Source organism: Schistocerca gregaria, chromosome 1 (genome assembly GCF_023897955.1).
Source record: "Schistocerca gregaria isolate iqSchGreg1 chromosome 1, iqSchGreg1.2, whole genome shotgun sequence".
NCBI classification, from domain to species: Eukaryota; Metazoa; Arthropoda; class Insecta; order Orthoptera; family Acrididae; genus Schistocerca; species Schistocerca gregaria.
The window spans coordinates 862069679-862082165 of NC_064920.1; the positions used below are offsets into that span (position 1 = coordinate 862069679).

General features: G+C 44.7%; 1 protein-coding gene across 1 annotated transcript in view; it reads left to right on the top strand.

Moving 5' to 3' along the window:
- The window catches only part of LOC126272906 (sodium-dependent serotonin transporter-like), a 1032532-nt gene that overhangs the window by 855265 nt on the left and 164780 nt on the right, over positions 1-12487 (top strand). Inside the window, exon 6 of the mRNA XM_049976173.1 lies at positions 9563-9697. Coding sequence (XP_049832130.1) covers positions 9563-9697 — 135 coding nt within the window. The remainder of the gene's footprint in view (positions 1-9562; positions 9698-12487) is intronic.

Consider the following 12487-nt stretch of genomic DNA (forward strand, 5'->3'; position numbering starts at 1 on the left):
GTGCATCGGGCGCACTGTATATCGGATAAAGACAATTTGCAAGAAGAGCTGACATACCTCAATAGCATTTTTAAATCGAATAGATTTTCTTCGCAACATATTCGTAGACCATTCGATGCAAAACCTAAAATGCAGGTATGCAATGGGGAATAAGATAGTAATTCCTTTAGATCTAATGCGGTTTTGCCCTATGTGGGTGCTCTTTCGTCGAAGATAGGCCGCACTCTGAGAAACACTGTGTTAAGGTGATCTTCCGGCCCCCCACGAAGATTGCACCTTTACTCGGCTCTGTGAAGGACGATTTACAGCTTCGTAAAGCGGGTGTGTATCAGATGCCTTGCGAAAATTGTGAGAAGTCGTACGTAGGTCAAACAACACACACCGTTCGTCAGAGGTGTGGGGAGCATCGAAGATACACACGTTAATTACAGGCACACAAGTCAGCTGTGGCCGAACATTCCACGAATTACAGTGATGTGAAGATTTTAACATCCACCTCTTCTTTTTGGGAATGTCTTCTAGGAAGCTATAGAGATTTAATTAGCTAATAATTTAATAAATATAATAAATATAATGGTTTTAATTTAGTCAAAGCGTGGAATCCGGCTCTTGGAGTAATAAACTGCAGAGAAGTCGTCATGGTGTCACCGCCCCCGATCATACATCGATAAGCGAATCGAATGTTTGTACGCCTTCGCCAAAGGCGGCGCATGTGTAACCGTATTTCCCTGCTGCCGACCAGCATCTGTGACCCGCATGCGCAGTGCCCCCGCGGTGGAGCATGTAAGGCCTCGCTTGGCACCTCGTCATTTTATGCCAATAACACCGCCTTCCTTGTCCTTGCCCCCACCCTGCAGCGCTCCCAACACCTTCTCCAATCCCATCTTGACTGGTTCACCACTTGGTGCAACCAGTGGTTGCTTAAGGTCAATCCTTCCAAAACCCACGCGATCATTGTAGGCAAAACCAACACTTCCTTCCGACTCCTCGATTTCTATATCACCCTCACCCCCACCCTTAAGTACCTTGGCGTCACCCTCGACCGTCGCCTCTCCTGGACCCCCCATCTCCTGATAATCCAAGCCAAGGCATGCTCCTGACTCCATCTCCTCAAGCTCCTTTCTGGCCGTACATTGGGTCTGGACCCCTCCACCATCCTCCATACCTATAAATACCTCATTCGCCCTATCCTTTGCTACGCACACCCTGCCTGCATCTTCGCTCCCCATACCTTTTACAAATCCCTTTAGATCCTAGAACGCCATGCTCTTCGCCTCGCCTATTGCATCCGTCTCCTCTCCCCCACGCGGATCCTGTACGACCTTCTTCCGTTCCCCCACCTCCTCCTTTTCCTCGAAAGGATACAGATCCTTTACACCTCCCTTAAACTCGATCCTCCTCACCCTCTGGTCTCTCCCGTCCTCTCCAGCCCCCGTCCGCTGTCGTGCCTGTATTTCTACATCCCACCTGCTCTCCATCTCTCCCCTCTCAATACCCTCTCCCAAGGTTGCTTCCACCAGCTCCGCCTCCCTGATGATGCCCTCCTCCCCTCCATCTACCCCTCCTACCAACTTTTATCCTCCCTCTCTCCTCCTGCGTTTGTTCCTATGGGCACCCCCTCTCCCTTCTCTCCCCCATCCCTCCCTCCTTCCTTTCTCCCCACTCCTCCCCTGGGCTTCCCCCTCAATTCCTCCTACCATCTCCTCTGCCATTGGCATCTTTGCTCTCCCCTGTCCCTCCCCCACCGCCTTCTTCCCCTCTTGGCAGGTCCCGGGACTCGCACATGTTGCGTGGACGTTCGCACACTGGAGATCATCGCCTAGTGTTCGTGTGTGGCGTCGTGTTCGTGCTCAAATGTTCCAGTGTTTGTTCTTTTGTGCTCCAACGTTCGCGTGTGCCATCTATCATCTCTGTGCGTGTCCTCCTGCCTGAACATTCTTATCTTGGACTCTGCGCCCGTGAACGGGTCCGTGTATTTTAATTTTGTATGTGTACGTCTGTATATCCACCCTGTCTGTTCTACGATTGACTTCTCCTGTATCTTTAGTTTTATCTGTGGCCGAAGAGCGGCATAATATGCCGCTGCTGGCCTACCTGTATCAGGTGTGAAATTAACAATAAAGGAAAAAAATCTTGTCATCAGTCTTGTGACTCACTCTGAGGAGGGTCAGATGGTACGTGGCCGAAATGTCAGTGGAGGAAATTTTATTTGCACGGCTGCATGCCCGAAATTTAATGGACTATTCATTACGCCGCGAGAAGTTGAAAATGCACAATTCAATAATTGTCACTCTGTATACGCCGTATGTGAACAAAGTTTCATTCGACTGAGTCGAGCCCTTCGTCGTGTTTGGGCGTATGTAACGGCCTCATGCTGCGGCTGGGGGAGTTCACTTGCTGGGCCTCAGTGGTTTGCAGCCCCTGTCGCCGGAGTCGTGTCGTATCGTGTCGTGTCGGCAGCAGGCGTCGCCTCTGGCGCCTGGGCAATGCGCTGGCGACGGCTCATAACGTGCGGCGCGGCGCCGCCTTCAAAAGGTGGCCGCTCGATAGCCGCTCCCCGGCGTTTACTTAAAATATACGAGCCCGGCCCGGCCCCGGATTGCCGCTCTCCGCAGCCGGCATTTAATACCTGCTGCACCTCCCGCCGTCTCTCTCCTGCCGTCCTGCCCTTCACACCCGACATACTCGCCGTCGGCGAACTTCACTTGGCCACTTGCAATCTCCAAGCACACCAGGACTCCTCCCATCCAGCAATCACGTATACTGTACAGACCTTGCAGCGGATTGTGATTACATGCAAAGCAACTTGTCAAAGCCTTTTGTTTTGGAGACACCTATAAAATCGGCATCGTATGCGGTAGCAGCTTCCCGTCATTTAATAAAGTACCTATTTTTCTTTATATACTTTACAGACAGTGACTGTAATGCTCTTTGAAAAAATAAATAATCGTTGCTCTATGATTTCTCAGCATGGGTAAGAACTTACATGAAACGAAATAGCATTCACATAAATGCTGTACAACAAATGGTATCAGGGGACTGTAATTGCGTGTTTGCAAGATATCCATGTGCTCCCAAACCTTTGCAGGGTGATTCTCATTAACGTTTAAAAACTTCCGAAGTTATGTAGATGACGCTGAGACAAATAATTCAATATACAACACACGGAGCCAAAAATGTCGGGAAATAGCCCGAAAGTTCATGACAAATGTTGAACTTGATGTTACCTCGTGACGTATCTCGTAGCACGTGCAGCAGTTGGGCTTGTCGTAGTAAGGTAAAGTGGTACTTATCGCTCCGCTAGGCTACACTGGTATCGTCCTTGCATACGGTAGTGCTCGCGATTGTGGTAATACGGTGAACCAGTTTGCGTTTAAATAGTTTCCAGACATGCATCTACGTCACAGAAAGTTTACGACTGTGCATTTTACTTTTTCACGCATGGTTTGTTACTGAGGATTGTTGAATGCGTGAAACTGATTTTTTTTCTTTATTGTTATTTTAAACATCTTGTACAAAGGTGGGCTGTCAGCAGCTTAATACGCTGGTCTTCAGCCGCGAGTGGTACAATATATGACATAAAGGAGGTATAGATAATACAATAAAAATGGGGGGCAAAAACTGTAGACATGAAAAACAATATACACGAAGCCGTTCACGCTGGACAACAAAACACACTAAAACCTGTTGACACGGCGCACAAAACACGGACGACTGCGACGGCACAGGTGAAGGGTGGTGGCGTGATGGCACTAAACACAAACACGAAGGCACACACACGAGACACTGATGGCGATGATCTCCGGCGCGCGAATGTCCACTGAGCGTGTACGAGTCTGGGGACCCGCCAAGAGAGAAGGAGGGGGTTGAGAGAGGGAGAGGGGAGAGCAGAAATGCCAAGGTCAGGGTAGATAGGGGGCAGGAAGGAAGGGAGGAAGGGGGAGCGGAATCCCGGGGAAATAGGGGTGGAGGAGGGGGGTGGGGAGAAAAGAAGAGAGAAGGGAGGGAGGGTGCCCAAAGGAAAAAACACAGGAATTGGGAGGGTAGGATCAATGTTGATAGGAGGGGTAGATGGAGGGGAGGAGGGCATCATCAGGGAGGGTGAGCTGAAGGAAGCGACCTTGGGAGAGGGTAAGGAGGGTGGAGAGATGGAGCCCGGGTGGGATGTGGGAATACAGGTGTGGCAACGGATGGGGGTGGGAGAGGATGGGTGAGACAAGTGGGTCAGGAGGATCGAGTTTACAGGAGGTGTAGAGGATCTGTATCTGTTCGAGGAAAAGGAGGAGGTGGGGGAACGGAATTAGGTCATACAGGATCCACGTGGGGGAGGGGAGACAGATGCGATGGGTGAGGTGGAGAGCATGGCGTTCAAGGATCTGAAGGGATTTGTACTAGGTAGGGGGGATGGAGATCCAGGCCAGATGGGCGTAACAGAGGGTAGGGCAGATGAGGGATTTATAGGTGTGGAGTATGGTGGAGGGGTCCAGACCCCACATACAGCCGGAGAGGAGTTTGAAGAGACAGAGTCAGGAGCATGCCTTGGCTTGGATTGTACGGAGATGGAGGGTCCAGGAGAGGCGACGGTCGAGATGACGCCAAGGTACTTAAGGGTGGGGGTGAGGGCGATAGGACGGCCATAGGTGGTTAGATAGAAATCGTGGAGGCGGAAGGAAAGGGGTGGTTTAGCCTACAATGATCGACTGGGTTTTCGAGGGATTGACCTTAATCAACCACTGGTTGCACCAAGCAGTGAACCGGTCATGATGGGATTGGAGAAGGTGTTGGAAACGCTGCAGAGTGGGGGCAAGGGCAAGGAAGGCGGTGTCATTGGCAAACTGGAGAACGTGAAACAGAGACCCTGCACGTAAGTGAAAACTGAAGGCTAAAACTGTATTGAGAGAAGAAACCCAATGCTCAGCCATACTACACTCTGAAATCAATGTCAATTATCAGATAAGACCTAACGTATGGAATGACATCTGCTTTGTTGCTATTTGTGAGCACTACTGTGTCCCAATGGAAAAATACATGAACGAAGACAGAGAAGCCAAGCGGAGCCATGTGCAACACTACCCCCTACCGGCGGGGGTAGGGTCGACAATCACAACCGCTGTACGTGCGGCGAGTTACATCTGGTGCCGTCACGTGTTCAATGCTTTTCATCCACTATCGGCCACTTGTGTCTTATATCAAATAACTTATTTCAGCGTCATCTACATAGCTTCGATGGTTTTTAAATGTTAATAAGAATCACCCCCTATAAACGTTTTTCAGTTTAGCCACTCGCTCATAGGAAACGGTAGACAAGGTGTAAAAAACAACTAGTGATACTTTCCCGCTTGAGAATGCAAAACTTAACCCTTTACTCGATTACCTTAATGAATATGTGCGTATGAATTCCTCCTACATGTTTTTCGTAAATCTCCCACTGATGTTATTCCTTAAAGCATCCTCGAAGAACGATGGATTCCTTCAGAGATACAAGCAGGTGACCTGGAGATCGGGTAGCTAATCTATTTGGAATAAGTCCTGGAATGCCATTACGGTGTATTTATTAATAACCAGCCGCTGTGGTCGAGTGGTTCTAGGCGCTTCAGTCTGGAACCGCGCTGCTGCTACAGTCGCAGGTTCGAATCCTGCCTCTGGCATGGATGTGTGTGAAGTTCTTAGGTTAGTTTGGTTTAAGCAGTTCTAAGTCTGAGGACTGATGACCTCAGATGTTAAGTCCCATGGTGCTTAGAGCCGTCTGAATCATTTATTTACCAACAAGAACCGTAAAACAGTTTTCAATGATCTAGTTGACACAATTTATCACAAAAAGTGATTACAATTCGAGAACATAATTAGAATGACTAGTACAGAGACCAGATGTGGGTGACATCCTATCACCGACTGGCGAGATCGGTGCACAGCAGAAATCTTATGAACACTTATATAATTTCGTACCTATTCATGTGCTATCGGTAGCGGAATAACTTTCATTTGTTTACTAATTTGCATGATTTACGGCATAGTGTTATTGCAGTGTAAAAGATTTAATGAGCTGTAGGTTTCCTCAAGGATTTACTATTGCTAAAGTGAGTCTTAACAATTATTACTTTATAAAGAAAAATCTCAGTTTAGAACCTGAATTTATGTTGTCTCCCGATACAGAGGTCACCAAACAGGTATCTTTCTATGGCACGCGTACATCTCCTCCCTTCGATGACTCACTAACACACGTTATGGTCCATCCATCAACAACGCCTTCGTGGGAAATAGTTTTTGAACGGCTGCATAAAACAGTGAATTACTTCTGCTAGCTGCAGCGTCCCAATAAAAATGCAAAATTACTAAAATAAAATGCTTTCTAAAATAATGGAGACCTTGCAGGTTGAGCAACAATACTGTGACCATTTGTCGAATACAAATCTTGAAATTGTATAGAGAGCGAAACACAATTCACTAACTGTGCTGCAATTATTTACATAGAAAGCCTCCAAAAATCCCCAAATGTTGTCACTGAATTTTACTTGAACAGGCTGTAAACTTGAGGCTTTTCCGCGATGTGTCATCGATAGGTGGAACGTGTAGTTCGGTACCTCACAAAGGAAGAGTACTTCATGTGTTGACAAATAATGTCTCCGATTACGGATTCTTACTAAACCACGGGCCGATTGCATTAATAGTCAAAGTGCCAGAAAACTTGACATACAAATTTATATAATATTATAAATTTTTCTCAGATCCCGGGACCCATTGACGTGTGGTGCACGACCATTGGATGGTTGGGACGAATTTATTTTCGTATCAGCTGAACATGAAATTAAGGAAAAGTACAATATGACATGAACTGGTAAAGAATCTAACCCTTGCGTTTAAATAGGCGAAGCAGAGACGACAAAGCTTGAGGAGGCTTGGCTTCCATTGCTATGCAATTAGTCGTGTGTAAAATCACATCGATTGAATTTTGGTTGCACCACCACAGTATGCACGCACCCGCCTCGTCTGCTGTAAAAAGGCCAGCGCACACTCTGATGCTGATGGGGAAGGATAGCCGTGTTTATCGCCCATAGTATGCTTCTGAAAGTTCAGCGCATAATTATTCGATTAATTTAATGTTTGCTGTTGTTGTTTTGTGGCCTTTTCACAGTCCCTTTTACGTCACTCGCGCTGACAGTATAGCCGGCCGTAAGGTCGTCACCCCTTCCTGGCACGGTCACCGGACAGATATCTTCACATAAGAATTCCTTTAATTGCTGACAGGATAATGGTATCAGATGGGACAGCTAATTCGACGTAATTAATCTCCCGTTCATCACAGATGTATTCCGCAGACACTGTAAGACCATGATTAGAAAAATGCGCAAAATTCTGTCCATCATGGGACGCTATTTGATGTATTATCATTATTAGATCAGATAGCTAATCAACCGTAGTAATAATTCATTGGTAGAATACAAAGCAGAGAGTTTATCTTTAAATATGTGGGGTCAATGAGAGATGAGATTATGAGATGTTTGAAGGAATGTTCCCCTTGCCTATGCGCTAACTTCGTATAATGTCTGTCACACATCCAGTACAAAGGTGCAAATTAAGAGGACTCCAGACAATGTACACTTGGTTATTGTAACCATTTTCATGTAAATGGCAGGGTTTATTATGCGAGAGTTCTTGCTTATCTTGAGTTACAGCTATAATTACACAGGAAACTGCTGACTGCTTGGATATAGGAGCGTTACACTAAGCGGAAGATAGGTGTTGCTTCGTGGACTTTATCATGCATCAACATCTACCAGGGCTTCTGCGAGCATTGAATGCTTCAGCAACGAGTTAGAAAATGTTCAGTCATCCCAGCAAACTCTGGGCTACATTCTACATGTTACCTGGAATGTGAACACAATTTCACTGAGCAGCAAAAATAGCTCTTCCCTTATCCACTTGCACACCACTGATTAGCAGCGAAAGTGTGGTACATAACTTTCAAGTCTTCAGATTTGATCCACTTATGTAATAAATGGCTTACTAGGACTCATGACGATCAGGTAAACTGACATATTGTACCTGGAAATGCTATCGTTATTTTGATTTTGAAGCTTGGTTATTTGTCTGTTATAAGGATTTTTTGGGGAATTCTACATGGCTGAGATACATTTTTCGTTGAACAAAGCATCTGATGCACACTCTCCCTATTCAGGGTAATTCAGCTGTTCTTACCCATTAGTTTTATGCAACCCGCAAGGCCGTAAAATAACAGGGGGAAATTTTCATATTCTTTCGCTCGCTACGTCCAAACTATTAGTCCCACCGAAAAAATGAACAGGGCCTTTTTGTAGAAAAATGTACTGTAGTAAATTTTTGTACTGGCATATATTTTCGGGAGAGGGCCAGCTTAGCCGAGCGCGCTAACGCGCTGCTTCCTGGACTCGGCCTAGGCGCGCCGGCCCCGGATCGAATTCACCCGGCGGATTAACGACGAGGGTCGGTGTGCCGGCCAGCCTCGATGTGGTTTTTAGGCGGTTTTCCACATCCCCCTGGGTGAATATCGGGCTGGTCCCAAAGTCCCGCCTCAGCTACACGGCTCACAGACATCTGAACACTTTCGCACTATTCCATGGATTACACTAGTGACAGACAGTTAGGGTACGCTAATTCCTTCCCAGGGGTACGGGGTGGCGGCATAAACGGCATCTGGCCACCCCTTCAACTAACATTGCCACATCCGATTAACCATGCCAACCGTTCGTATTCACAGGAGAAACGACACAAGCAAAAGAAAGGAAAGATATATTCTCGTGAGAGATCCTAGTTCTCTAATTATTCAAGAAAAACGTACAAAAGTGACCTTCAAATACGTTATTCTTATATAACTTGAAAACTGTTGCCTCCAGGAAAAACGTATCACAGTGAAAAATTTATCTCCATTAAATTTCCCACAAAAAGATCAGTTGACAAAAAATGAAATGTTCGTACGGCATTTATTGCCTGGGATATAACCTTCGGGGTTCGGCCGCCGTATTGCAAGTCTTTTTTAGTTGACGCCACTTCGGCGGCTTGCGTGTCAATGGTGGTGAAAGACACGCAACACCCAGTCCCCTGCTGGGAATCGAACCCCGGCCCCCTTGCGCCCCGCTGCGCTAAAGAGGCGGACAAAGATGTTCATTATTAATGTAGAACTGGTAGTTTGCACAGTGAGGGAATATGAAAACCTCGGGTGTGATTTTGAAAGCGTTGCAGGTTACATAAAGGTAGAGGCAGCTGAATCACCCTGCATACAAGGAAATATGTTAAGATGGTTCCTCTACTGAATTGTAGCCTCTTTATGCCACCAAAAGCTACGTAACCAGTACTGACGTTGACATTAACCACTCAAAACGTGTTTCAAAATGCTACCTTCAGCTTCAAGTGTGAATTTTGATTTTTAGGAAGTCACAGTGAAAACTGCCCACTAAAGATGGCGGTAGCCTCCGAAACGCATCGCCATTAATGAATGTTAAATTTATCTATTCTCGCTTTGTAATGTGTTGTGTGATGTTTGTGAGCGCGGTGTGCTCGAAGGGCTAGCGTTTGTCGTGTTGTGCAGGCGGTGTGGGTGACGGCGCTGGCGCCGTACGGCGTGCTGGTAATCCTGCTGTGTCGCGGCGTGACGCTGCCGGGGGCCGCCGAGGGCATCCGCTACTACCTCACCCCGGAGTGGCACAAGCTCAGCAACGCCAAGGTCAGCGCCGCCGCCGCCGCCGCTGCTGCTGTTGCTGCTGCACTGCGCTCAGCCTCCCGCTGCGAATACCGTCCCGTCGTCCAAGATATAGTAGTCCTTGCTTCGAATCTCTTCACTAGAACACCTCTGAGGAACAGTTCTATATCCACTGATGTACGGTGCACATATTTCATCACACCCTCTCTCGTAAATGTTTGGCTTTTGCATAAACACAGGGAAATATCAACTAGCGTTAACTGACTGTTCCTTCGGTTCTTGATACAATATATTTTTTGTATGATTGGTGTAATAGTCTACAATATCTACTACTTATTTCACAAACCGATTTTCGGTTATTGCGCAATCATCAGGTACAAAGATACCTGTGCCTAATGATGGCGTAACACCCGATAACCGGTTTGTGAAATAAATAATAAATATTGTAGAATATTACACCAGTCTTGTGTGCGTTTTCATTTATAATGAATATAAATTAAGTTAATTGCGTGACAAGTAGGATTAACTGAAACTATATTTATGTTTGAAACAACAAAAACCGAAATACGAAGAATGCGCGGACGCCTGACATCAGATTCGTGCCAGACAACAGAGTAATGCAAGTAAACAAGCCGTATACGAAATTTCGTATTACGGTAATAAGTAAATTGAAGAAGCATACTGGTTTAACGGGGCTGCCAGAACATCACTTTCCTAAAACAGTATGAACCAATTCTAAAAAATAAAAAAAATCACCTTTAAAGATTAGAAGATCTCCGAGCGCTTTTAACCTCAGAACATTCCTGGCTTATCAATATAATTCTCTGTTGCTGAGCGCATAGTGAAAGTATCTTCGAATCGTTAAGTTGCTGATTGAGATCATGCTAACAGCAGCATTTTTATTACTGTTATTTAAATCCCATATTTAACAACAGATAGAAATGTTAATTAACGAGCACAGAATCATAATCTTTAATGAAAATACCATCTTTTTATTTTTAATTACTTCTCACATGAAAGTACCCCTATTCACAATAAACCAAAGTTTGGCGCAAAAAAATACGAAACATCTAAGAGAAAGTAAAATATCTTTTTATTTATAGAGACTGAACAGTACTGAGTTTTTACCATTTTTCAGGTTTGTATAAAGTCTTAACTTATTTTCATTCGATCAGTAGCTAAAAATTTAAAAAAAATTTGTTTAGGCTAAAAAATCTAATCATATTCCGTTATTAATATATACTGAATTTAAATTCTGCCGTCTTGTGTATGAAACTTGAGATTTTGTAAGCAGTCTGCTGATCTTTGAATGTTTTGCGCTCAGAATTACTTGATTTGTGAATGTGATGTTCAGGCTTTCTGTTTCATCACTAAATATTAAGGAGTTACTGGGACGTTCCACCCGCTCAAAAATCGAGGGACAACAAAACAGAAAATCAGACGGAAACAGACGAGATTAACACCAATTTCCATTACTGATTTTGACTACACTACAGTCAGGAACTGTCACTGCTACTGATACGCCTCATCGAGCATGCAAGGTTTAAACACAACAGGGCAAATCTTTTTCATTTCTGATATTGGCTCAAGAAATTATATAGACACTTCGAAGCTTACCATATCATCGGGAACCGTAGGTAATTCTGAATTGAAGAATCAGTGTCCACATGGGAGCAGAAGAATTTTCGTGCTTGCCTTTTGTGGTACCCTTCAAAGAAATAAAGAAAAAGAGCATTAGTGCTGTGGTTGAATTTGAAACAAAACAAGGAATTCTGTAATATCGAGTGCATAGCAGATTATTTAAGGATTTCACATGGTTCACACTGGACAACTCACCATAGGTATAGATATTTTACGACTTTGAAAATTATAAAAAATCAGTTTTATGATGTTACGTCAAAAATATTTCTGCCTCTGAAAATGTCCATTATTCTCAACAATTAACAAAGTAATGAATTTGCTTGAATTTTACCACCACACAGTTTTTGTAGCACTTCTGAAATAAAGTTTTTGCTACGTGGATCAGTTGTCATTTTTGCACAATTATGTGCACTCTGTTCCTAATTGTAATAATGCTCATGAATCCAACCGCTCTGCAAGTAAGCGCGGAAAAAATATTTGAAGGCCGGGGAGCGACTGCACTCACCTGCAGCATACGTCAGATCACTTGATTCCTGGATCTGTAGCTGCTACTCACTGATGCGACAGTCATAGTTTGGCCGCACTGATCACCCTTTAAACATCATTTGCTTGTGGCTCAGGCAGAAAGTGCAGTACATTATCCATCAGCCAGGAATGCTGATCCAGACTGGGTACAAAGACAATTACGTTCGTTAGCCAATAATCACACTCCACATACCAACACACCAGAGGCATTTCTTCATTTCATTTCACACACATCTTACGGAATTCAAGAATTATGACACGAATAGAAATATTTATTTCGTAAATTTTACGACGCAGTGGCCTCAAATACAACATATAACATTCTCAAGTAAGTACTTTAGGTGACAAAAGCAAATAAAATAATCATTTCACGCCATCCTGAGAGACAATCTCCACTCATTCCAATTTAATAATATATGTGTACACCAGATGTGGCTTAAATTCAAAGAAATAGCATCGGCTGAAATTGAGAGATTCATACCAAATCAATTAACAAACGACGGAGCTGAACCTCCTTGGTACACAGAACGGGTTAGAACACTGTCGCAGAAACAACGAAACAAACATGCCAAATTTAAACAGAAGCAAATTCCCCAAGATTGGCGATCTTTTACAGAAGCTCGAAATTATGCGCGGACTCAAATGCGA